The sequence below is a fragment of the Struthio camelus genome, chromosome 7 (genome assembly GCF_040807025.1).
Source record: "Struthio camelus isolate bStrCam1 chromosome 7, bStrCam1.hap1, whole genome shotgun sequence".
NCBI lineage: Eukaryota > Metazoa > Chordata > Aves > Struthioniformes > Struthionidae > Struthio > Struthio camelus.
This window is the reverse complement of record NC_090948.1, coordinates 35,817,148-35,842,691: the sequence shown is the minus strand read 5'-3', so window position 1 is coordinate 35,842,691 and position 25,544 is coordinate 35,817,148. Positions and strand designations below refer to the sequence as shown.

Below are 25,544 nucleotides of genomic sequence, written 5' to 3'. Positions count from 1 at the left end.
TGTTTCTGGTCCTCCTGCTTTGTCCTGCTGCATCTGGTGGAAATGTCATTTTTCAAGGAACAAACTTTTTATTTAGGAATGTGCCATTCTTTTTAAAGAACAAAATGAGAGTGGGAGCTTGTGGAGGGCTGGAATGAAGCCCAGTGTCAGTAGCTAAAAGGCACAGTGCAAGAACATTGCATGAGAATTTCATGACAGTTGTGTAATTATCTTCATTTGTGAATAGCGTTTGTATCACAGGGATTTCATTAGTGTATATATAGACACACAGTTGCATAATTAGTTATATTTGTGACATGCCACAGAGATTTCCTCAGTGCACATATAAAATCTAATTAATATGCTATGCATAGCTATTCTGTGCCCCTTTCTGAGCCCTGGTGACCTGGGATGCTGGCAGTGTGGCTGGGGCCACTAATTCTTGATGGCATCTTTTTCTTCCAGTCATCTCTGAGGATGCTTTAAGGTTTCTGTGGGAACTGAGGAGCATGATACAGTTACCTTGGAGCATATAGCTGAAGGCCTAATCTGCAGAAGGTCCCCACTGTGGTTTCACTGGTAGTGCTGGCAGACAGTGCTGTCACATCCACAGGCCTTAGTGTGCAGTCAGAATTGTATGAATGCCGCTCTGGGAGGCACCTTTCTCGGATGCCTTACCTGACCATATTCCAATTTGCATGCCTGGCATGGAGTTAGACTGTTCATGACCCGTCTGTGATCTCCTGGGCTTTTCTGCAAGTCGGACCCGTGTGAGGGAAGAGGCTGGAAATAAATGTGTTTTGAAGGTGTGCTTGGAAAGATCAATGCACTTGTGTGGTTCCATATTTAAATGAGACAGCGAAGGAAGTTTGACCATCTCCTCCTGATCTCAGTGGGCTCCAATGCTGCGTGCCAAACTTGCCGTCTTGCAGCACTTGCTCCTGATAAAGAGACTGTCACATGCTAGTGGTTAGAGGCTTTGGCGCATCTGTGTCCAGTCTCTTATTGTCAAATGTATGCAGAAGATAACAAAGCAAAACAAAAGCTTGAATTAATAACAATGATTTTCTTCATGTAGTAAATTTAAAAATCCTCTTGAGTAGTTTAGGATGGATTAAAATCCTTGCACTAATTAACAGATGTGCCCAGTAGGAGCCTGGCTAGGCAATACCGGAATGTTTTAATTGTGTTTCCCTTTCAGAGCTTGACAGTGTGGAAGAGCTAGAGAAGAAGCGTATCTGCAGGATCGTCACAAAGGATTTCCCTCAGTACTTTGCGGTGGTTTCACGCATCAAACAGGAGAGTAACCAGATTGGCCCAGAGGGAGGGGTCCTGAGCAGCACGACGGTGCCCCGTGTCCAGGCATCCTTCCCGGAGGGTGCGCTGACCAAGAGAATCCGCGTGGGTCTCCAGGTAAGGGCATCACCAGCTTCGTGCGAATGGTGCCTACACACAGAGACTCTTCTAGTGTTGTTGGCCTTCATGCATAAAACTTGCTCCTAAGGAGCCCTCTGCTCCTCAGGAGCAGGTTGCACAGTAGGTAACGTTTGCTGCCCAGGCTCTGAAAAGATATGCAGGTGCCAGGTGATGCCCAGCCTCCACCCTGGGGCAAAAGCCCAGCTCCCGTGGATCGTCGCCTTGAGTGCTGCTTAGCGTCTAAAGGACAGAAAGAAAACAAAAGCGTGGAGCAGCTGCAGCCTCCATAACGCTGCCTGCCACCTTCGTGAACAGACAGAGCTGCAGGCCCCATGGAGCTGTGCAGCTGTGGTGCGGTCCCAGGCGTCCTCGGCCAAGGATCAGCTTGTGCCTGGCCTATCTGGTCTGCCCCCTGCCATAGGCTGTGTGTGGGGATGGAACGTATTCAGCTGTCTGCCAGCTGTTTCTGGGTCAGAAAAAACCAACATAAACTTCTGTTGTTGCTTAGGACGTTCACCACTGGCGTTTCTAACTACAGGTAGAATCTGGGAAGAGCAAATAGCTTAAACTCTCCTTAGACAAACTGCTTAGGAAAGTGGAGAAATATTCTGTAGGAGGGATCTTTTTCACTGAGTTCTTCTAATTATCACTTAAAATTACTTAATAGCCTGACAACCTGATGGGTTCATGAAATAGGGATGTTGGTTTGGATTCCATTGCCTGGAATTCACACCAAAACATTTCTCATCTGTTAACAGTATTTCATATAAAGACTATTAATCTTGAGAAGCTGGAAGCTCTGCTATTACTGTTATGCAGCTGCCTTTACCAGAGCTATGTAGTGTGAAAGAAACACATCTCCATATGCACTGTTGCTACTGAGACTTGCAATGTAGCTACATACTCTTTGCATGTCAGTACGTTGTGTAGTTTGAGTAATGCAGCAAGTCACAGGTCATCCTGATTGAAAGAGAGACTTGAAATTAAAAAAAAAAAAAAAAGGTAAAATGCAGAAACCCAAGTCCCCCATGAGATGTCTGCTGCTTTTGAATTCAAGTCTTACTTGACAAAAGCTGCAAAAATCGTATAACATTTCTATCCCATGTTTGGATATTTTTCCTTTTCTTCCCATAAAAAATTAGGACATCTCTGATGACGCAAAGTGGAGGTGAAAGGTCTGAAATTTGCTTATAGCTCAGCTGAACGTTAATGCAAATATTTGCCGCCTTTATGAATTTGACCCAAGCAATTCTTTCTTTCCTAAAAAATCAGTAGTAGAATAGCATAAGGAAGCACTGAGGACAGAGATAACTTGGGAATGCAGGTGAGCAGGGATTTGTATTTGGCAGAGTTTTGAGAATGCTTCGGCATCTTTGTCATAGTAACATGTCTAGTCCTCACTTCCCAAGGCTCTGCTAACAAAATAGGACTCTCTTTGTATTTTGAAATTTTATTTAATGTCACGCAGCACTGAAAATTAAAAACAAAAACAACCACCTTCTGAAAACCGCTCAGTAAATACTGTGGGCACCTTTTGAGATTTATGATTTTGCTCTTCAAGTTAGTTATTAGGAAATCATAAGTGGGTTATGGAGAAAAATGTGAAGGCATGAAATGTACTGATAATCACCCTAGAGAGCTGTAGGGGAAGACAACCTAGGAAGAAGTAAAATAACATTCTATAGAAAATAAAATGAAAATTGAGTTGTCTTTTGGAAAACAATCCCGTATGTGTAAAACCAATTTGAAGCTCTAATTTGAAATATTTTCCCTGTGTTGTCAGGCTCAACCAGTTCCAGAGGAGATTGTCAAAAAAATCCTTGGAAACAAAGCAACTTTCAGTCCCATTGTCACTGTGGAGCCAAGAAGAAGAAAATTTCATAAGCCAATAACCATGACAATTCCCGTGCCGCCTCCATCAGGAGAGGGTGTAACCAATGGGTACAAAGGCGACACAACACCCAGTCTTCGACTTCTATGTAGCATTACAGGTTAGACAAAATCATGCTCTTTGCGAAGGTTTCTGTGACCGCAGTGTCTCTGCACTCACTCATTTAACTGTTCAACTTTTGCTTTCCAGTGAGGGAGCATTAATGTACTAGATCCAGTAGAGTTCAACTCTCCTGAGCAAAGCCAGCTGAGGTCATTCGAATGGCTTACGCCAATTCCCTGGGCTTTGAACCTGGTCTCATGCCATTATAAAAAGAATTCCTGCCAACAAATACTGAATACTACTTTATATGTAGCCAGTATGAAGAATTTCAACCTTGGCTGTTACACACTATTGTCAATAAAAATAGCTTGCAGAAGTAATTCTGGCCTAGTCGATATCAAGGGAAGTTTTACTATTGACTGTAGGTAAATACCTTTCTCACATCAGCACCGTTTTCTGGTATGTAACATATGACTTAATACATAACATGTAATTCAGATATTTGAGAACGTATCGTCTACGTTCTCTGTTTACTTGTGAAGCAGAATAAGTTAAGATGGAAATATTCTCATGTGGTCTGTGTGTGCTAGGTGTTTGAAAGAAAATCTCTCTGGTTTGTGTTTACTTAGGAGGTACTTCACCTGCGCAGTGGGAGGATATCACGGGCACCACTCCACTGACGTTTACAAATGACTGTGTCTCATTCACAACCAATGTTTCAGCCAGGTATGGTAATAGAAGTTGCCAAATATACCCAGTGCGTAGTTTCCCTCGACTACAAATGTGGATCGTCATCGTTTTTTCCAGCTTTCTATAGTTCTTTGACAAGGCTGATATAAAGGGGTAGCGGACCAGATGCTTTTTTGTCACCATATATGAGCATCCAGGGTTGCAGATGAAGCTTTATCCTGGCCTTTCTGCCTGGATGATGGCTCCTGGCAATCGCATGTGCTGTTTCTCTAAAGGCTGCAGTGACACGCGAGGTTTCGTTTTTCTGTAAACCTGTCAAACTGGATGCTCTTCACAGTCTCCTTTATGGTTTTGCTAATTTCCCATTAGGTTGTTACGAAGCTTGAGGTACTTCACAGAAAATAACAAACCCTTTTGGAACTGAAGCGCAACTGAGCTCACGAAATTAGACTGAAAACTATTATGGAGCCATACCGTATCAGTCACTGTCACTGTAGCCCAGGAAATGTCTTGCAGGAATCACTGGAGATGTTTCCCAGGAGAGGACTCTTGTCTTGCGCCTTGTACTCTTTGAATGTTGGTCTGGTGCAGGCTCTGCACCAAAGTCCCATGTCAGTGAACGGTCTCAGGAGTCACTGTATATCTGTTGAAGGAATTGTATCTTAGAGAAAGAGAGAAAGAAAACAATTCTTCTGTGCAGAGTTTATCTGCCTCTCCTCTAGTAGAGGAGGCTGGTCTTTTCAGTATTTCCTGTTGGTTAGGTTGTGTAGTGGGGCTTATTTGTCCTGATTAACCCTATTTCAACAAGGAGTCTGGTGTCTCAAAGATGATGAAATCTGATCTCTGAGGGCACACAAGACCTGGTCAGACACTGGGGTTTTAGAATTTATCCCTTAAACATATATCTTTTCTGGGAGTGGTAGATCAGTCAATAGTCCAGCTCCAGTTAAACAGATGGCTGATTCCAGCTGAGGCGCACACAACTGTCTGCAACTTGGAAGAAAGGTACAAAATAAATTTTGGTGGTTAAAACCCCCTCTTAGCGTTCACCTGTGTGCGATCCGTTTACACCGGTCTAATTCCTTTGTATAACACATTGGGCATCCGCACAGAAGCTTGGGTACTTTGAGGCCACCACTGAGGTGATTTAGAAAAAAGAGGCAGTTTGCATTTTGAAGAAGATGAGAGTTCATCTGCTGACAGATTCTTCCCAGCTCAAGAGCCGTGTGGCTGTATAAGGCCACACTTGCATGAAGCAGGCGTAGTCCCTCATCCCGTCTTGCTCTGGGGACTCGCAGCCCTAGTGCAACGCAGCAGGATGGCGGCCGAGGGGACTGTGATGGGGCAGATGCGCTGGTACCCCCTTGTCCAGAGATGTCACAGTTACGATGAGCTCTTCTCAGCCCCAGTTCTTCCTGCCCAGTCCCTGGGCTCTCTGATACAAGATCAGTGCCATGCCTATATATTATCAATTGCAACATGTGGTACTGACAATGAATGCTGCAGTTTCTTCTGGAAGCATTAAACAGAGCTGGCCTCAACCCACCACTTCTTGTGAGAGGAGTTGTAATGGGCTTTTTTTTAATGTATATAGAGTTTATTGTTTCAATAGTAACAGAAAAGGAAAGTTTAAAATGCTCAGTTAAAAAATTTGGGGGGATTCTTAAAAACATATTTTCTAAAAAAGTTAAAGACATTCAGCTTCTGGCTTCAGGTTTTTTAGTTGAGAATTATGTAGAAATGACTTTTTCACAAAAATATCATTTGGCAAAAAATCAGGGTTTGAAGTGAGTTTTGATGAGGCTTACTTGCTGATTGAAGACTTTCAGCAGGATCCTTACAAATCATGCATCGTGGTGGAGAAAATTTATAGTGTGCCAGATTAAGAGTTTATCTTGTGTGCCTAACATTTGCATCTATAAAGAGCTTTAAATAGAGAGAGAATTGCTGAAAGAACTGTGTAGAGCAGGGTGGAAATATTGTGGCAAAGATCTCAATAAAGTAAAAATTGAAATATTTCTAAGTTATGACTTGTCATCAAGCTCATCTTAGGAGGAGAATGTAACAGTATAATATTTATCCCTTAGAGAAACCTCGCTGTGAGCATACACAGTTCCAAACTACCTGGGAGATGTGGGTTTGCTGTATATATGTGTGATCAAGGAGATTGTTTTAGATTTCATATAAATCAAATGTACAGTGAAACATCAGCAAATCACAATATACATGGCATGGCATACAAGGAATGCACCGTTCCCCCAATTTGGCTTCAAATGCAGCTTAAAATAAAGAATTTTAGGACGTACCAGTGTGAAAAGGGTCAAACAAAGATACCAACGTTTCCGTGCCAGATTTCCCCACTTTTGGAAGCTTGAAGCTCCATTGACGGTAAGGAAAACCAGCTGTGACCCTGGGAAGTCTGCAGGGGCAGTATAAATCCAAAAAGGCCAAGGATCACAGGATATGGGGTTTCTCTTTAAAGGTCTGAGCAATGTTTGAGCATAATGAAAACTTCATTTAATGGTTTGCTTTCTCCTGATCAGGTTTTGGCTTGCAGACTGCCATCAAGTACTAGAAACTGTTGGGCTGGCTACACAGCTTTATAGGGAATTAATATGTGTTCCTTATATGGCAAAGTTTGTGATATTTGCCAAAATGAATGACCCTGTGGAATCCAATTTGCGTTGCTTCTGCATGACTGATGACAAGGTGGACAAAACTTTGGAGCAACAAGAGAATTTCGAAGAAGTTGCAAGAAGTAAAGACATTGAGGTATGTTTCTTATCCACAGCCAGGCTTTGTCCACGTAAATGGACAATCTGTTTTCCAAGCGGTGACAAGTCCTACAAAAGGGTTTCACAGCCGCCATAAGCACAGTCAAATAACGTTTCACAGTCAGGCTCTGTCAAAAAATGTCTTAGAAGCAGGCCAAAAAAGGACAAGGTGCAGGGAGCAAGAGGACCTGTCCCCAAATGGGTGCCCCTGGCCAGCCTGCGGCGGGTTTTGGGCACGCTGCTGTAGCATGACCCTGCTCGTGCTTTGGGGACTGCTGACCTGAGATTCCTTCTTAGCTGCCAGATGCGCAGTCACGCGAGTGGGCTGGTTTGGTGTGAATAGGTAGGCACTAAGACGCTGTGTCTTGAGCGGAATCTATGTATTCTTTCTTCTTCAGAAAAGTCACTCATGTAACTCAAGGTTTCCCAAAGTGCCCACATCAAAATTGTCTTTCTGTAATGCACTTTTATTTTTGGATTTGCCATTGAAATTTAATCTGACCCATGCTAAACTGAAGGAAGAACTAGGATGGAGGAAATCACACTATACTTCTGTGCCTGAATCTACTATGAAAAGAGGTTACTGATTCTTATTTCATTGCTTTGATAGGTTCTGGAAGGAAAACCTATTTATGTTGATTGCTATGGAAATCTGGCCCCTTTGACTAAAGGAGGACAGCAGCTTGTTTTTAATTTTTATGCTTTCAAAGAAAATAGACTGCCATTCTCTATCAAGGTAAAATTAAAAAATAAGTTCTGCTGAGATTTTTTTTTTTCCTGTGATAACATTATTTTCAGCCCAGTATGACTACCTAGCCCTTAGGATGCGAGTGTCATTGTTTATGTGAATAACATGGAGAGGGTGTTTTGCATGAAGCCACAAAAAAGTTGCTAGCAGAGCTGCGTCCAAAATACTTATAATATCGATTCGCAGCCTTTTATCAAATCCGTATCACAAGTTTGACCTCCTGAATACTAGCAGTAAATCACTATTTCCCAGGGACTAAAAAGAGGCGATACATTTGATAACGTATTGTACAGCAGAAGAGCCTCCAAAAGAGTGCACGCAGATAACACATCTCTCAGTGACCATGAACAGATGCTTGCTGTCCTTGGCCTTTTCATGGCCTTGGCGCAAAGGAAAGCTCTAAGCATTTTGGTGATCACAAGCGCAAAACTTGGCAGGGAAAAATGAAGGTGAACCAGAAATGGCACTCAGTTTTATACTGGAATATTGCTGTCTGGTTGGACTCGGCCAGTGTCTTGTGGTGTGTGGCTTTGGGGAGCTTGTTTCCAGGCAGAGAACTTGAAGGTGATCCAGCTCTGTTACGGCAGCTCCCTTTTCCCTGCGGCCCCTCGGGCCGGGTCCCCACTCAGGGCCTTGCTCTGTGCCCGTCAGAGAGCTCCTTTTGGAAGGGAACTCTTAGAAACTCTCCAGAAACCTCCCCATGTTTTCTGAACGAGAGTGTATTACTCCACTGTGCAATCGTTTCTTTTCTAGGTAAGAGACACCAGCCAGGAACCTTGTGGCCGTTTATCATTTTTGAAAGAACCAAAGACTACAAAAGGACTGCCGCAAACAGCTGTCTGCAACTTGAATATCACTCTTCCAGCACACAAAAAGGTATTTGTTAGGGAATGTAAACATTTTCCTTAGGGTTGGTTTGTTTTTATTTTTGCTCTTTTAGATTTTTTTTTTTTTCCTGCTAGTGATAAAGAAACCCTGTGAAATGCCAGTATTGAGAATGCTTTGGATTATGACTAAGGCTTTTTAAATTTGTTTTATTGGTTTTCTGTTTGTAGAACGCTTTTAAAGTCTCTTGTTACCATGGTGTCAAGTTCCTATAATTGTTATGATTCTGTTTGCAGCTCATGCTTCAGCCTGCAGCTCATAGGTTTATGCTTTCATTAACGTCACGTGTTGATTTGCATTGGATGTAAGATTTTTGTGTTGTGTGTGTTAACATTTTGGATTTGCTTTGCCTTATAAATCAGCTTGCATTTTGTGCTCCCAATTTGGTCCTTTTCATATCCTGATACTCTTTTCCCTGCTGTCCATTATAATATTCCTTGTCTCTGCAATGCTTCTTGGGACCAAAAGGAAACAGAGTCAGATCAAGATGATGAGGTAATATAAACACTGTCTTCTGTTTTTATTTCCCTGAGATTTACTGAAGAAAAGTAAATATGTTACAGAAAAAATATGTTGCAATATTTTTAACTATGGGATTGAAATAATAACGAAAGAATAACCGTTTCCCTGGCATCCGATATTCTGTTGCAAAACAGTAGAAGTGCACAAATGTGGAGAAACAGAACTTTTTATTAAGAAATTAACCTAAGCCTTGAATAATAGCAGTCAAAAATTTAACTCATTTTCCTCTGAAAACACAATATAAATATAAAATTCAGACTAAGGCTATTTCTGGCAAAATCAAGAAGGGTGTATTGCGTGTGACTTTAGCCCTTGCAGCAGCACTGCCAGTGCTTTGGCAACTTGTATTTCTAAGGGGGATTTAGCAGCAATGGCCTGTAATGTTTTACCCCGAAAATAAAATGGATTCTTCTGATAAAGCGAAATAACCAAGAGCAATTTCTAAATATTGCATATAATCTATTTTCAAAGAAACCTCAGATAATTGCAGCTTGTTGGAATCTGCAACGTCAGATGGTCAGGAAATTGTGTGTGTTTTATTTGTAAGAGGTAGCAGTAAATGCAATCACCTTATAAAAGAAAACACTTAGATCTATCCCATTTACCTACCAGTAGAGTTTCCTTTTCTTCCTGGTGGCAAGTAAATAGCCGTAGCCTCCTGCTGACTAAAATAAAAGTGAAACACTTCCCGCGCGTTAAAAAAATAATAATAGCAACCACATCACTCTGTCTCCACATGATTTGTTCCTAGTGAGTTACTCTATAGCTATCACAATAGTTTTCTTTCTAAACAAACCATATTTTAGCCCCATGACCAAGCGAGCTGATTCCTGAAAGACTTTTAGTATTTAAGACCTCACAGTAGCAGCTATGCTATTGAATGCAGTGACTTATAATGCAATTTATTAGTTAACTATAGTAGTCTGCTTTCTAATCTGCAACTTTACATTTTGTGCCTATTGAAAAATCCCTCCCATGCCTTTTTTGTCCTTAATGTATTCACTTTAAAGCCAGTGTACATTGTGGTGTGTGTGCTTTGGGGACAAATTAATTTGGGGACAAATATTTGATCAGTCTAAATTGTACTCCTCTGAATGTTTTATGTCTGTATCTGTAGTCTTTTGTCTTGATCTCCTGTTTCTAGCCAAAAGTGGTTTATTTTATAGAGAACAAAAAGTGTTATGCCATTTTTAGTAGTGTGAAGTACTTTACTAAGTGATAATGGAGTAACACAGTATTGAGATACATCAGGGCTGAATCATGAGCTAAGTCTGCTATTTAAGCTCTTGCATCTCGTAGCAGAGGGAGACACTGAGCAGGGATTAGCCTGTGAGGCCATCTCTCCGGGTGACAGTCCCTTCCCTGCTTGCTCCAGAAGGACAATAACTCACAGCAGGTTTCTGCCACCTGTAATGGCTACAGTCCCCTTCCCCAGTGTCTGAAGTTCATTGCGGTCCGGACAGGAATGGAGACAGGCTCTATCCATTACCTGGCTTCTTGCCCAAATTGCCTCCAGCATACCTTCCTGAAGCTGAACGGAGACATTCGTTCTCCTTTGTGGGGATGTGTAGTCCCAAATGTGGCCCATAATACTGAGGTTTGATGGTGGTTCTGCTCAAATGGGGGATGGTGATACTAAAGGCACCAAACAGGGATATGTTTTGTTGCAGACGGAGAAGGCCGACCGGCGTCAGAACTTTGTCTCCCTTGCTTTACGTAAGCGCTACAGCTATCTGACTGAGCCTGGAATGAGTGAGTTGCTCTTACCAAAATACTAAACCATATATATGTGATGTTTTGTAAGAAGAGACATTTTTTCTATAAAAGTATTTTGGTGTCATTTTGAAAAAAAAAAAAATTATCTGAAGTAAAACTCGTGGATGGTCTGTGAACTCCTGTGTTGTGAGAGCTTGAAGAACTCTGACTGGCAAATAGCATGTGCTGATTGAGTAAAAATGCAATAATTTTTAAAAGTTCCATATAGCTCCAGGGGAATAGAATTGCAAATTAATTTCCAGTAGAGAGTCCATTCCTCTTGCCTTTGAGAGGTTAGAGAGAGCTGTTGTACCATCATGATGCAGAAGAGAGTGATTTGCAAAAGTTGAGCAAGGCCGAAGAATTCTATTCAGGCAAGCACTAAAATGTTTAGATTCTTAGCCAAAGTGGACACACTCTCATATTTTATATCGTCCTCTTCTTTCTCCTCCCCTTCCCTTTTTCCTGTGCTCCCTGCAGATGCTTTTTATTCCTTGGCACCACACATTCCTCCTTCTTAAACTTATGTTCCCATTCACCAGACTCTACTTTCCTTCCCTGGAAGGAAAGCTCTGTTTTCCGTGGCTCTACTTTCTTTCCCCATTAAATACAGTAATGTATTTGGCTTAGCTTTTTATCCGCCACCTCCCCTGTCTGAGGTTGACTGCTACTGTTCCCCGGGCCCAGGCTTTTTCTTGCCTTTTTCTCCCTCGTAGCTTCTCAGTTGCTGCCCTGCAGCAGACCCCTTTGATACAATTCCGTAAAATCCATAGACGAACTTCCTCAGGTCTAGGAGTTCCCACTGGATGGCTGCAGTTTAATAATCGTGCAAGATCTGTGGCTTCTTTGGATCAGATGTGCTCCAGGATGTATTACACTTTTCAGGCCTGGAAGAAGACTTCACGCATATAACATCTGAAGAAGCTACCAGATCTACTGAGACGTCTTGATGGACTGTTAAGGTATCGTCAAAGACTTGTTGGGAACTGAGAAGGACAGGGAAACGGAAATTGCTTGAAATAAGTTTGATGGCTACATATGTTGCTTACAATTAGTTAATCAGGCCTCCTTGCAGAGGGGAGAAAAAAAGAAAAGAAGTCTTAAATTTTTTCACCAAAGGTCCGTTCAGTCTCATTTTGCAAAAAGTGGAGGAAAAACCAAAACCCATTTAATGGATTGTACTCGAAGCCTGGAAAAAAGATGTGGTAATACAGTAGGTAATCCTGTCCATTCTTTAGCTAGTCCATCCCTTTCAGCAGTGGTGACTAATAATGGAAGTGAGCTACCTGAAAGGGGTATGCAAAAATTGTTGCATCGGCCAGGAAAGGTGGCAGACAGTGGTCTGGCCATCAGCGTGGACACCACCTCGTGCACGCATGCCGGTTTGTTGCCAGCAGCCACCGCTGCCGCCCGCACGTTGGTGTGAGGGGAGGATGTGGGCTGGGAGGCCCTGCTCTTCCGGAGCACGCGCCGTATGGCGCAGAGCCAGGACAGCTGAAAGGGGTGCTCCAGTGGGCCACGATCTGCTCTTTTGTGGCCATGTGCTTGCAGCTGAGGAGAGGACCGAGGAGCACTGAGCTGGGGAGGCTTGTAGGGGTTTACTCAATGCTTCCAGTGACCTTATGCAAGTAAGGAAGTGCAGCTGGGGATGCAGGAGGTAGCAAGGAGCATCTGTTTTCTGATAAAATCTTGAATGCAGCGTGGTGGGAACTGCTCAGGCCAAGAGTGTCCAGTAGCCAAAAACAGTAGTTACATAAAACTGTTTCACTCTGTACAATATTATTCCACTCTAAAATATGGGATGATTGGGGGGCTCTACTATTTTGAAAAAGAAGAAAGAGCCAGTTCCCTGCTGCATTGGTTATGTCAAGGCTGCACATACGGGTAAATTACGGAATTTTCTTTGGATCAGTACTTCTGAACTGCAATACAGAGCACAGAAAAAGCATTTTAAACATACCTGGATCCATGTTTTAATATGAGAGAGCAGTTAAGAAGGCCACCATTTGGTTTTATTGCTTTGCTAGCTGGTTGTGGCAGACTGACCCACTGGGGTCCCTGTAGAGACGTTTCCAAACACAAACTGCAGAACAAATTGTTTTGATGTTAGTTCTTTTCAAAATGATTTTGCTTTCATGTTTTTGGACTTGGGACTGCATGAACTTCTGGTGAATGTTAGCAGCTGCCGCTCATTAATCTTCATAATAAAGTCTAGTTCATTTAATGAAGTACACAGTGTTTTCTTCTTTGAGAAGAAAAATAGTGTGTTTGTGCTGTAAAAATAAAATTGCAAACAGGATGGAAAAAAACGGGTATTTCTTGAAATAGGCTGTGCCAGTCAGGCCTAGTCTTCAAGCTCTCTTCAACCTAAACGTTCTACTACAGTGTCACCAGCCATCCACCTCACTTTCTGGGCTTTGATTGGCAATGATAGGCCCAGCACATTTCTCCTTGCAGGATATGGACCTGTGGTATACTGAACATTTATTTATCTATTATTCTATATGAATGTATGTGCTTTAAGGCTTAGCAGTTTAATGTTAGTCTTACTATGCTTCTTTCACAGTGAATTACTGTCTGTCTATAAGACAGATAAAGCACGTTTGACAAATTATTAGCAGAACTGCAGAGAAAGGTGTGTTGAGTAAGTTTCTTGGGTATTTTAGCTCCATTTCTAACTCCAACTTCAAAAAAAAAACCAAAAGCCCTCTAAGTTACTTTCAGTGTCAACTCTCTGAATGTTATTGCTGTATCAGAGGATATGTACGCTGTAACGGGATTCCCAGAAATAGTGTCTTCTGGCATGAGTACCTCCTGAGATGCAAAATATGGTTGATGATGATTTGCTTGGAATGTCTATGAATAAGCTGAGTGTTTTGGGGGTGATAAGAGTTAACAGGTTTGTCCTTGCCAGGAAGTTTTGCATAATATAATGTTCTCTGACTGCTTTTCTAATGTTACCTTTTGAGAAATGCAAAGTTGAACAGGTCTGTCTTTGAGCTGATACCAGAAATCTCCTCAAAAGGTACAAAGACACTACATCTTGTAGAAAAAGTGTACTCTTCTTTTAATGGCCTCTTGTAGAATGATGTTGTAAGGTTTACATTCTTGTGCATAATACAGCATACAAAATGTATTACTCCGTGTGCTCGTTTTGACATGATATGTTGTGCATGAATAAAAACTGATTCAGTTGCTTTGCTTGCTCACGTTTATCATAAATCATACTTTCCATTTTTCATGTATGACATATGCTTCTTAAAATCATTTCATGTAAAGTTTTACTTTAGTTTTGATTTAGTTTTACCAAACAAAAGGAATATCGCATGAGAAACAAATGCAAAAGTTCCTTTTCTTTATTTATTTTTATTATTTTTTAAAATATTGACTCAGAAAAGCTCTTGCTCTTATTGGCTTTGTGAGTGTGAAGCATATCCGAATTGTGCATGGGAGATACAGATTTGAATTTATTCCAGTTGCTTCACAGTTTGCACATCAATTGCCTGTCACTTAAAGGAATTTTGGGTTCTGCATGAAATAGTTCTGAATGGTTAAAAAAAAAAAAAGATTTTAGCTATATAATGTCATTTTACACAAGTTTATATTTTGTATAGGTACAATATCTGAATAGAACAACACGAATAGAACAACAGAAATTTTTAAAAGGATAATTCTAATAGTTGCGCAAAGCAGACACACCTGAAACAGGCAAAATAGAACTGATAGAGAAATATTTCAGAACTAGCACATCAGAAAGTCAATAGGAAGTAAGAGAAGAATTTTTGCTGTGGTTTTTATTTTACCTTATGGATTCCTTCTTTGTGTTTTCTGTTTTTCATTGTTTGCGGACTTGGTTGCTATGTGCTTTCTGTCTTTCATTTCATAATGCTTTTTGTTTTGGACCAGTCATCAGTGTATGGCTCATTCCTTTTTTTTTTTTTTTTTCTTTTTAACTCTTCTTTTGCCTCCTTCATCCTAACTCATGCAAACAATTGTACTTGCTTTTTGTAATATTACAACGTTTACTGACCAATTTTCTTCTCTGGTCTCTCTGTTTTTCAATCATTTTTGTTGATTTTATGTTTGATTTTAATTTAACAATTTAAGAAACAGTTGAACGGAGTGCAGGAGCAACAAGATCCCTACCTGCTACTTATTCATACAAGCCATTCTTTTCAACACGGCCATATCAGTCATGGACAACAGCTCCAATTACAGTGCCTGGGCAAACCAAATCAGGCTTCACTTCCTTATCAAGCTCTTCCTCTAACACTCCTACAGCTTCCCCATTAAAATCAATATGGTCTGTTTCTTCTGCTTCTCCAATCAAATCCACGTTAGGAGCTTCTACCACATCTTCAGCTAAATCTGTTAGTGATGTAGCATCTCCAATTAGATCATTTCGGACAATCTCTTCACCAATAAAAACTGTGGTTTCGCAGCCTCCATACAATATACAGGTTACATCAGGCTCTTTTGTCAGAGCTCCCACAGTACCAGAAGCTGCTGGTCTAAAAGGGCTGGCATCCACTACCACGTTCCCCTCTCGGACATCTCCAGTGACTACAGCAGGGTCTCTCTTGGAGAGATCATCCATAACCATGACGCCTCCAGCGTCCCCTAAATCCAACATTAGCATGTACTCTTCGAGTTTGCCACTTAAATCGGTCATCACATCAGCATCCTCACTTTTATCGTCCCCTCTAAAGTCAGTGGTGTCACCTGCTAAGGCAGCAGTTGATGCTGTTTCATCCTCTAAAGTCATGATGGCCTCGTCTCTCTCGTCACCAGCGAAACATGTAGCTGGGCATACAGATGTACCATTGCTTAATGGATCTGTGTCACCTCTGAAATACCCATCTCCTGCCAACTTAATAAATGGATCCAAAGCTGCAGCTGTTTTTCAGGACAAGATCACTGCAGCTGCACACTCTGCAAGTTGCGCTGCTAATGCAGTTGCTGACACGGCTGAGAGAGTGTTTTCAACCGCTACGACAATGCCATTTTCTCCACTCAGGTCATTTGTGTCTTCAGCACCATCAGCTTTTCAGACAATAAGAACTCCTCCTGCAGGTGCTCTGTATACAGCCCTTGGGTCAATATCTGCAACTACCTCATCAGTAACTTCATCAACAATAACGGTGCCGGTATATTCTGTAGTCAATGTTTTGTCTGAACCAGCATTAAAGAAGCTTCCCGAGTCATCTTCACTTACAAAATCAGCTGCTGCGTTACTGTCACCTATTAAAACATTGACTACAGAGGCACGCACTCAGCCTCCCTTTAATCGAACTTCATCTCCAATAAAATCATCCTTGTTTTTAGCACCCTCTGCTCTTAAGTTGTCCACGCCATCTTCTTTATCCTCCAGTCAGGAGATATTGAAAGATGTTGCTGAAATGAAAGAGGACCTTATAAGAATGACTGCAATATTGCAGACAGATGTCATAGAGGACAAACCCTTCCAACCTGAGATATCAAAGGAGGGTAGAATTGATGATGAAGAGCCCTTTAAAATTGTTGAGAAAGTGAAAGAGGACTTAGTAAAAGTTAGTGAGATACTGAAAAAAGATGTGTGTTTAGAAAGTAAAGGGTCGGCTAAAGTATCCAAAAGTGATCAAGGACACCTGTCTGAGGATGACTGGGTAGAGTTCAGTACAGAGGAGATTGATGAAGCAAGACAGCAAGCTTTGACAAGCCCTCCTATACCTGTTCCAGAGAAGGTCCAGATTAAAACTAAAACCATGTCGGAAAAGGATTATAACTTGTCAAAAGTTATTGATTACTTAGCAAATGATATTGGTAGCAGTTCATTAACAAACATAAAGTACAAATTTGAAGAGGGGAAAAAAGAAGGTGAAGAGAGACAAAAACGCATTTTAAAACCAGCTATTGCTTTGCAGGAACATAAACTTAAAATGCCTCCAGCCTCCATGAGGCCTTCAACATCAGAAAAGGAGTTATGTAAAATTGCAGATTCCTTTTTTGGAACAGATACTATTTTGGAATCTCCGGATGACTTCTCTCAACATGATCAAGATAAAAGTCCCTTATCTGACAGTGGCTTTGAGACAAGGAGTGAAAAAACACCATCAGCCCCACAAAGTGCAGAAAGCACAGGGCCCAAACCACTTTTCCACGATGTGCCCATCCCTCCCGTTATTACAGAAACAAGAACTGAAGTAGTTCATGTTATCCGCAGCTATGAACCATCCTCCGAAGAAATTCCAGAGCAGAAAGCAGAAGAGCTACCAGCAGTGAAACCTGCCCCTGCGTTTATGGAGCTGGAGCAAAAACCTACTGGATCTATTAAAGAAAAGGTTAAAGCATTTCAGATGAAAGCTGGCAGCAGTGAAGACGACGACCACAAGTGTGTCCTTAGCAAAGGTGTCCGAGTAAAAGAAGAAACTCATATCACTACGACGACCAGAACTGTATATCATAAACCTCCCTGCACTGAAAGCACATCTGAAAGAATTGAGGAAACAATGTCTGTTCATGACATAATGAAAGCCTTTCAGTCTGGACGTGACCCTTCCAAAGAACTGGCAGGTCTGTTTGAGCATAAGTCATCAGTAACATCAGAGGTTAGCAAGTCTGCTGAAACTTCACCACAACACGCAGAGAAGGACAGCAAAATGAAACCCAAACTGGAGCGAATAATAGAGGTCCATATTGAAAAAGGTAATCAGGCTGAACCTACTGAAGTCATTATTAGAGAAACAAAAAAGCATCCAGAAAAAGAAATGTATGTATATCAGAAAGACTTACCTCGGGGAGATATTAACTTAAAAGAGTTGGAAAAACATGATGCTTTTCCTTGTTCAGATGAACAAGGTCAGCAAGAAGAAGAAGAGCTCACAGCCGAAGAGTCACTTCCTTCTTATCTGGAGTCTTCTAGAGTTAACACTCCTGTGTCCCAGGAAGAAGACAGTCGCCCTAGTTCTGCTCAACTCATGTCTGATGACTCTTACAAAACACTGAAGCTTTTGAGTCAGCACTCAATAGAATACCATGATGATGAGTTGTCAGAACTAAGAGGGGAGTCTTACAGGTTTGCTGAGAAAATGCTTCTTTCAGAAAAGATAGATGTGTCTCATTCTGATACTGAGGAGTCAGTTACTGACCATGCTCTACCCCTTAGTTCAGAGTTACAGGGGTCTGATAAACGATGCAGAGAAAAAGTAGCTACTGCCCCCAAAAAAGAGATTCTCTCCAAAATCTTTAAAGATGTATCTGAAAATGGTATAGGTAAAGTGTCTAAAGAGGATCATTATGATAAAGTGACAGTGTTACACTATACTGGAGATGTTAGTAGTCCAAAACATGCAATGTGGATGCGCTTTACTGAGGACAGATTAGAGAGAGGTAGAGAAAAGTTGATATATGAAGACAGGGTGGACAGGACTGTTAAGGAAGCAGAAGAAAAACTCACTGAAGTATCACAGTTTTTTCGGGATAAAACAGAGAAGTTGAATGATGAGCTACAGTCTCCAGAGAAAAAGCAGCATAAAAAAAATGGCAAAGAGATGCATTCTAGCCAGAGCTCGGCCAGCAGCAGCCCTGAGAAGGTTCTGACCTCTGAATTACCAGCTTCCAGTGACGAAAGGAGTAAGGTGAAACAATACACACATGATGGAAAAGGCTTTCCCAAAATGGATGAAAGAAAAGCTTCCAGCTTGCCCAGCAGTCCTGAAAAAAGGATTTTTGTACAAGAAACAGAGGACTCTAAACAAACTATGGAACACAAAGGAAGCGCTCAGCAGACTGGAATACCTGAAGTTGCACAGACTGGATTTCAGCTGAAGCAATCAAAGCTCAGTTCCATTAGGCTTAAATTTGAACAGAGTATAAGTCCAAGGAGTAAGGACCTAACTCAAGAAGAAAAAAAGTTGGATGGTCAATCCAAAATTCCAGTAAAGAAACTGCAAGAAAGTAAGTTACCAGTGTATCAGTGTTATTCCAGAGAAAAGCACCCAAGGCAAGTAGATCTCATTGATGGGAGCACAGCTTTACAGAAAGAGGTGGAAATACAGGAAGATTTTGCTCCAGGTAAAGGAAAAATTGTAGAAGACTTTTGTGCTTCAGATAGACAACAACAAAGAACTGAAATGGGTAAAAGCGTGCCAGATTACTTTTCGGAGCAGCAGGCAATAGACCTGGCATATGGCTCAGATGCAACAGCGAAGGGGCACTGGGACAAAAAAATCTACAGAACGTGGGAAAGTCCTGGAACTTCTAATCATAAAACACAAAAAGAAAAACTTTCACATATACTGGTTCCAGATACAGTAAAAGAAAACCATGTTGATCGTGCTGAAACTAAAACTGAAAAAAAAAGTGAATTTATCACTGTGACAGAACCCAGATTGGCAGCGAATGGAATTCATTCAGAAGAAGTGAAGGAACTGACTGTAAAATCTCCCTCAAAAAAGGTTTTATACAGAGAATTTGTTGTCAGGGAGGGGGAACATAATGGTGAAATGGCTGATAAAACGTCAAAGAGGAAAGAAGAATTCACTGTGTCCCATATTCCAGTCAGGATTGTAGAGGAGAAGAGGACCACACTGGATGGTGTCTATGAACTTTCAGCTAAAGTATCCCAGTCAGCTGTGATTAAGGAGAAAGTTGAGAGGCAGTTTGATTATGTGGAAGATGAAAAAGGAAAGCATTCAGAAATCAGAAAAGTTACTAAGCAACAGAGCTCAATAGGTTTAAGTCCTCCTGGTGAGGAAACTGAGATATCCCCTAGCAAATCACCAGATTCTTTAGAATTTAGTCCAGGAAAGGAATCTCCTTCGAGTGAGTTAGTGGACCCTGGTGCCAGTGATTTCTTGGATAAGGTTGCACCTTTAGTAAGTACTGAGGGAGTGAAAGAAATTAAGACTTTACCTGTTTATGTCAGTTTTGTTCAAGTAGGAAAGCAATATGAGAAAGAGGTACAACAGGGAAATATAAAAAAAATTATCAGTCAGGAGAGTAAAACAGTGCAAGAGACGAGGGGGACATTTTATGCGGCTAGGCAGCAAAAACAACCTCCTTCTCCCCAAGGTAGTCCAGAAGATGACACACTAGAACAAGTATCCTTTATAGATAGCTCTGGTAAAAGCCCTTTAACACCAGAAACACCGAGCTCAGAGGAAGTGAGTTATGAGTTTACATCTAAAACCCCCGACTCACTGATAGCTTATATACCAGGCAAGCCCAGTCCTATACCTGAGGTATCTGAGGAATCAGAGGAGGAAGCAGAAGCTAAGTCATCCTCTGTGAAGCAGGCAGAAGTTGAGGAACCACAACCTGACAAAACATTACCTAATCATATAAATAAGGACTCTAACAAAAGACCAAAAGGTAACAGAGTTGCCTACATCGAATTCCCTCCTCCTCCACCGCTGGATGCAGATCAAGCTGAGTCAGAAAAGAAGCCCCATTACTCCACTGAAAGCGAAATGGAGATGACCGAAGTAAACTTGCAAGATGAACGTGACAAATGCCAACTGGCTGAACCAGTCATAAGAGTACAGCCACCATCTCCTGTGCCACCGGGAGCAGATATCAGTGACTCCAGTGATGATGAATCTCTCTATCAACCTGTTCCACTTAAAAAGTATACGTTCAAACTAAAAGAACTGGAAGACGACCAGAAAGAAGCGTCAAAACCTAGAGCCCCCGAAAAGACTGAGAAACAGAAGGAGTTAGGACATCCCACTTCTGGGAAACCTAATGAGTTTGACATTGGGCTTGATTCACCCCAGAATGATGTAGTGCAAAATGGGAATAATGACCAGTCTGTCACAGAGTGTTCCATAGCAACCACTGCAGAATTCTCCCATGATACCGATGCGACTGAGATTGACTCTCTTGATGGTTATGATTTACAAGATGAAGATGATGGTTTAACTGAGAGTGATTCCAAACTTGCAGGTCCGGCAGTTGAAGCCAAAAAGGACGTATGGACTACAGAAGGCATTCTAAAGCAGACTGACCGCTGCTTTAGTCAGAGCAAGCTTGAAGTCATTGAGGAGGAAGGCAAGATAGGCCCTGAAGAAGACAAGCTGCCTTTGAAAGGTCCAACTTCTGAAAAGACTGGAGATAAGAGTGAACAAAAGTCAGGAGCACAGTTTTTCACTTTGGAAGGCAGACACCCTGACAGGACTGTATTTCCTGATACATATTTCAGCTACAAAGTAGATGAAGAATTTGCAACGCCTTTTAAAACCGTGGCCACCAAGAGTCTAGATTTTGATCCGTGGTCCAATAACAGAAGTGATGAGGAAGTGTTTGAGACCAAATCAAGGGATGATGAGGCTAAGCCGTTTGGTCTGGCAGTGGAAGACAGATCTCAAGCGACAACGCCTGATACAACTCCAGCCAGAACTCCAACAGACGAAAGTACACCAACTAGCGAGCCCAACCCCTTCCCATTTCATGAAGGGAAGATGTTTGAGATGACTCGCAGTGGTGCAATTGACATGAGCAAGAGGGATTTTGTTGAAGAAAGACTCCAGTTTTTTCAGATTGGTGAGCATACTTCTGAAGGGAAGTCAGGGGACAAGGGGGAAGGGGATAAAAGTACAGTCACTGCCATCACACAGCCACAGGCAGGGGACAGCACTGTAGAAACAAACCTAGAGAGACCAGTAGAAACAACCGCAGTTGAACATAAGCCCATCATCCAGGCCAGTGGAGATTGCATGGAAGCAACACTTGGTAGTAACTCACTGGAAAAATCATCGTCAGCGGTAAACACTTCTAAAGTTGATCCTAAATTGCGCACACCAATTAAAATGGGAATTTCTGCTTCCACCATGACTCTGAAGAAAGATGGCCCTGGCGAAGTGACAGATAAGATAGAAGCTGTGATGCCAAGTGGTCAGGGATTAGAAAATGAAACCGTAACAGTGATTGCGAGTTCAGCTACTAGCCAGACGAGCTGTAGGCAAACAGAAAAAACTGATTTTCCAAAAGATAATTTTAATAACAACAACAATTTGGATTCATCTGCTCTCCAAACAGATAATATTACCTGTAATGTAGTGCTAAAAGAACATTCGGAACCCAAATGTTCCATACAGAAAGCTAGCCAGACAAAAAGCACACCAGGAAAAGGTACAGGGACAACACAAGGACACAGAATAAAAGATAAGCAAAAAGTACATGGAGAACAGCAAAAGTCAACAGAGGTGGTAGGGACTAGAGCAAAGTCAAAACTTCCTGTAAAGGCCAGCTCAGTAAAAGAAGTCTTTCCACAAAATACTCTCCAAAGCAATGCAGGGAGAAAAGTGGGACGGGCTGGTAAGCCCGACAAAGCAAAAGAAAATAGTTCTTCTCCCTGTCTAGAAGTTAGGTCTAGGATTCCTGTGAAAAATACACATAGGAATAACGTAGCTAGAAAAACTCCAGCCCTGCCAAAACAAGAGCAGGTAGAGAAAGGAAAAGCAAAACAGCTTCCTTCTAAATTACCAGTAAAGGTAAGATCTACCTCTGCCACAGTGACAACAGTTAAAGTAAAGAAAAATCAGCTTAGGGAGGTATGTAAACATTCTATTGAATATTTTAAGGGAATTAGTGGTGAGACATTAAAGCTTGTGGATCGTCTGTCTGATGAAGAGAAAAAGATGCAGTCAGAGGTCTCTGATGATGAAGAAGACAGTACATCAAGAAACACATCATTGTCAGAAGCTACTCAAGTTTACCAGCCTTCCATTACATCGAAGTCTGCTAGAGATATGAGAACAGAGGCAGCATCTATAAAATCAAAGATTGAAAAGGCCGACAGTGAGAGGAGGAGGAGTAAGAGGACTGGTGAGAATGAAGGCAGTCAGGTTTCTGGAGCTCTCATGGCTCACCTCGTGGAGATCAAGCCTAGTTTGTAAAACTTTCAACTTGTTGATCCTAGTGCATGAACTGTTGTGATTGCCTGTGGAGTGACTTAACTGTAGTTTTCATTCTGTCATTGTCATCTGTATGTGCTGTCTTATACTCTTCTTTCTTCCTTTAAACCAATCCTGTACTGTAGAAAGCTAGTGAAGCATGCCGAAGACATTGTTGTAACTCAGAAATTGAAAGATTTCTTTTGTGACAGCAAATTCATTCCGTCTAAGTGGAGAAAATAGATGTTAATCTGATCCTGGTGGTTTCCACCAGTAATTGAACAACTTGTGTACAGTCTAACTGCTAGATTGTCCGCATGTTTGATTTCATTACACGACATCATGTAGTTTGATATTTGGCTTTACACAGGTGAAAATATAAAAGCTGTGAAAAAAGAAATTTGTTTTGGAGGTTATTAGGGCACACAGCCATTCTAGTAAACAATATGAGCACCGGCAACTTAGTTGAATTAAAGCTATTAAAATAGCTATTGTCCAGTATTATGGATTTCTTTGCAAAACCTTTTTAATCGAGAAATTGTAAATCACAGGTCCCCAGAGCCCATGTGAACGGACAGATATAAGGATGGCAATTGTAGCCGATCACCTAGGACTTAGCTGGACAGGTAAGCTTTTATGCTTTCATACCAAAGTCAGTCTTAGCTGTTAGGTTTTCAGGTTGTCTTTTATCAAAAGGTGCAGCAGGACCCCTTCAGCTCCTCCTGGGTTCACAACAAGCCCAGCCAACATCTAGCATCTCCCAAAACATCCAACACATCGCCTGGCCAAAGAAGTATAACTGAAAATAGTTGTGAGGGACTGTCCTGCTGTCTGGCAGGATATTAAACAGGAACTCAGAGTGAGAATAGCTAAAACGGTTCTCTTCTCAAAACGTACACGTATTCAGGGAGTTGAGAGAATCTGATCTGAAGCTCCGCTACCAGCATGGTGTTGACACGGACTGTCTGTGGCTACTGCTTTCCCCAAAGCCCTGTAGGTCGCAGCGGCTTTGGCAACAGCTGCAGTAGCTCAGGGCCGCTTGGGAGGGGCCTCGGTGAGGTCCCGCCGTAGCTGGGTGCATAGGCACACAGAGTTAATCTGCTCGTGGGCTGGCAGCTGCAGCAATCTCGTATCGCTGGGCGTAAGCAATGCCAGCATAGGTGCGTGCGCGACACAGTAAGCTAATGTACGAATAGCAGTCATTGGAACAAAGAGATTTTATACGTTATTGGCGATGGGTTCGTCTCTGTGGAGTTTTACTTCACGACATTTAAGTGGCTTACTGGGTATAAATATGATAATAGCTAGCAGAGATGTGATTGAAAATTCAAGATGATGTCTATCTTAGGAGATGAAAGTATGAAGTTTATAATGCCATGTTCATTGTTATCTGTTAAGATACCCATTTGTGTCACACAGCTCTGTTGGCATCCGTATCATCTAAGAAAACTGATATTTTTAACTCTGACACAAGGATTGAGAGATTTGTGCTTTGCTTGGTGTTGCTTGTTGTTGTTTTCTTTTTTTTGCTTTATAGAACTGGCAAGAGAACTGAATTTTTCTGTGGATGAAATAAATCAAATCCGAGTAGAAAATCCAAATTCTCTTATTGCTCAGAGCTTCATGTTATTGAAAAAATGGGTTACCAGAGATGGGAAAAATGCTACAAGTAAGTTGAAGTGGTTGCTTCTGTTATAGCCCGTTCCATCTGTCACCTGTTCTAAATAGGTCAAATTGAAGGAAACATCATGAACCTCTTCCACAAACCACTGATGAAAAACCATAGAGTTCCAGTTGCGTTTTTATTAGAAGTCAGGAAAGTGTAATGTTTATTCTGTATACATGCAGAAGGAAATAATCTGTTCTCCACTTCTGTAACTGATGGGACAAGTAATGGGTTTTAAATTCTAGCACAGGAAATATGAGGGAAAACTTGCCAATAGTAAGAACAGTGAAACATGGAAACAGAGCATCTGAAAAAGTTACCTAGTCTCCCAGTGCTGGAGGTCTTTAAGAGCAAACTGAAGACCTTTCTGAGAGGAGTGATGTTTGTGCGTGGGACAACAGTCCTCTTCAAGGCCTTTGTTCTGGACTGTGATTCTGTTGCTTTCATGTGCGCATTTAACTTGAATTGAAATAGATTTGAAATTGATTTTTGTATTAAGTCAGTGGTGTTCATTACCGTTCTCTAATCCACACGCTCCTATAAAATATTTGAGCCCCCTTTGATCTCTTTTACTGTAAAAGTCATTCCCAGGGTAGCTGTGTTCTCACAAAAAGATTGTCGTAAATGAGATTTCACAATAAAATAGATAGAGTCACATAAATAGAGTCACATTCGCTGATCGTTACCTACGTAGCTAGTCACTCTATTGTTCCTAAAACCAGAGTTCTAAAAGCAGAACGCTTTCACAGTCCAGCGGAAGGGTATTTTGTTTCATTAGTAAGTAAATACGTTCTTTAAGAACCCTCTGTCCTTTTTCTTTGTGCTGCCTGTGGTGTAACATAATTATGCTCTGGGGGAAAGAAAAGAATCTTAATGGATGTATATCTTGAACAAGTAGGCAGCCGAATGACTGCTTAGACAGACGGGTTTGCTAGAACCAAAGGCACTGAGACAGAAACATGCGCCAGCAACTTTTAATTAATGCAATGTGAACGGAACTGAGAAAAACGATTACACAGTTCTGCAGTATTGAAATTTTTTCTGACATGTCTTCTTTGTTTTTCAGCTGATGCCTTAACCTCTGTATTGACAAAAATTAATCGAATAGATATTGTGACCCTGTTGGAAGGACCAATATTTGATTACGGAAATATTTCAGGCACCAGAAGCTTTGCAGATGAAAATAACGTTTTTCATGATCCCATTGATGGTAATTGAATTCCATGGTCATATTTAGTTCAGTGACATGTCCAATAATACAATAATGTTGTATGAAATAGCTTTTAAAAAAAGGCAGTAGGTT

At 41.4% G+C, this 25,544-nt stretch overlaps 1 protein-coding gene across 18 annotated transcripts in view; it reads left to right on the top strand.

The window, feature by feature from the left end:
• The window catches only part of ANK3 (ankyrin 3), a 373,731-nt gene that overhangs the window by 326,976 nt on the left and 21,211 nt on the right, over positions 1-25,544 (top strand). For 16 of the 18 annotated variants that reach the window (XM_068950763.1, XM_068950768.1, XM_068950765.1 and 13 more), the window contains 12 exons: positions 1,181-1,392; positions 3,179-3,386; positions 3,958-4,054; positions 6,562-6,790; positions 7,403-7,528; positions 8,294-8,416; positions 8,894-8,920; positions 10,618-10,699; positions 14,810-22,507; positions 23,127-23,201; positions 24,113-24,244; positions 25,308-25,451. In XM_068950763.1, coding sequence (XP_068806864.1) covers positions 1,181-1,392; positions 3,179-3,386; positions 3,958-4,054; positions 6,562-6,790; positions 7,403-7,528; positions 8,294-8,416; positions 8,894-8,920; positions 10,618-10,699; positions 14,810-22,507; positions 23,127-23,201; positions 24,113-24,244; positions 25,308-25,451 — 9,153 coding nt within the window. The remainder of the gene's footprint in view (positions 1-1,180; positions 1,393-3,178; positions 3,387-3,957; positions 4,055-6,561; positions 6,791-7,402; positions 7,529-8,293; positions 8,417-8,893; positions 8,921-10,617; positions 10,700-14,809; positions 22,508-23,126; positions 23,202-24,112; positions 24,245-25,307; positions 25,452-25,544) is intronic. The other 2 variants (XM_068950777.1, XM_068950774.1) reach the window with 2 other exon arrangements.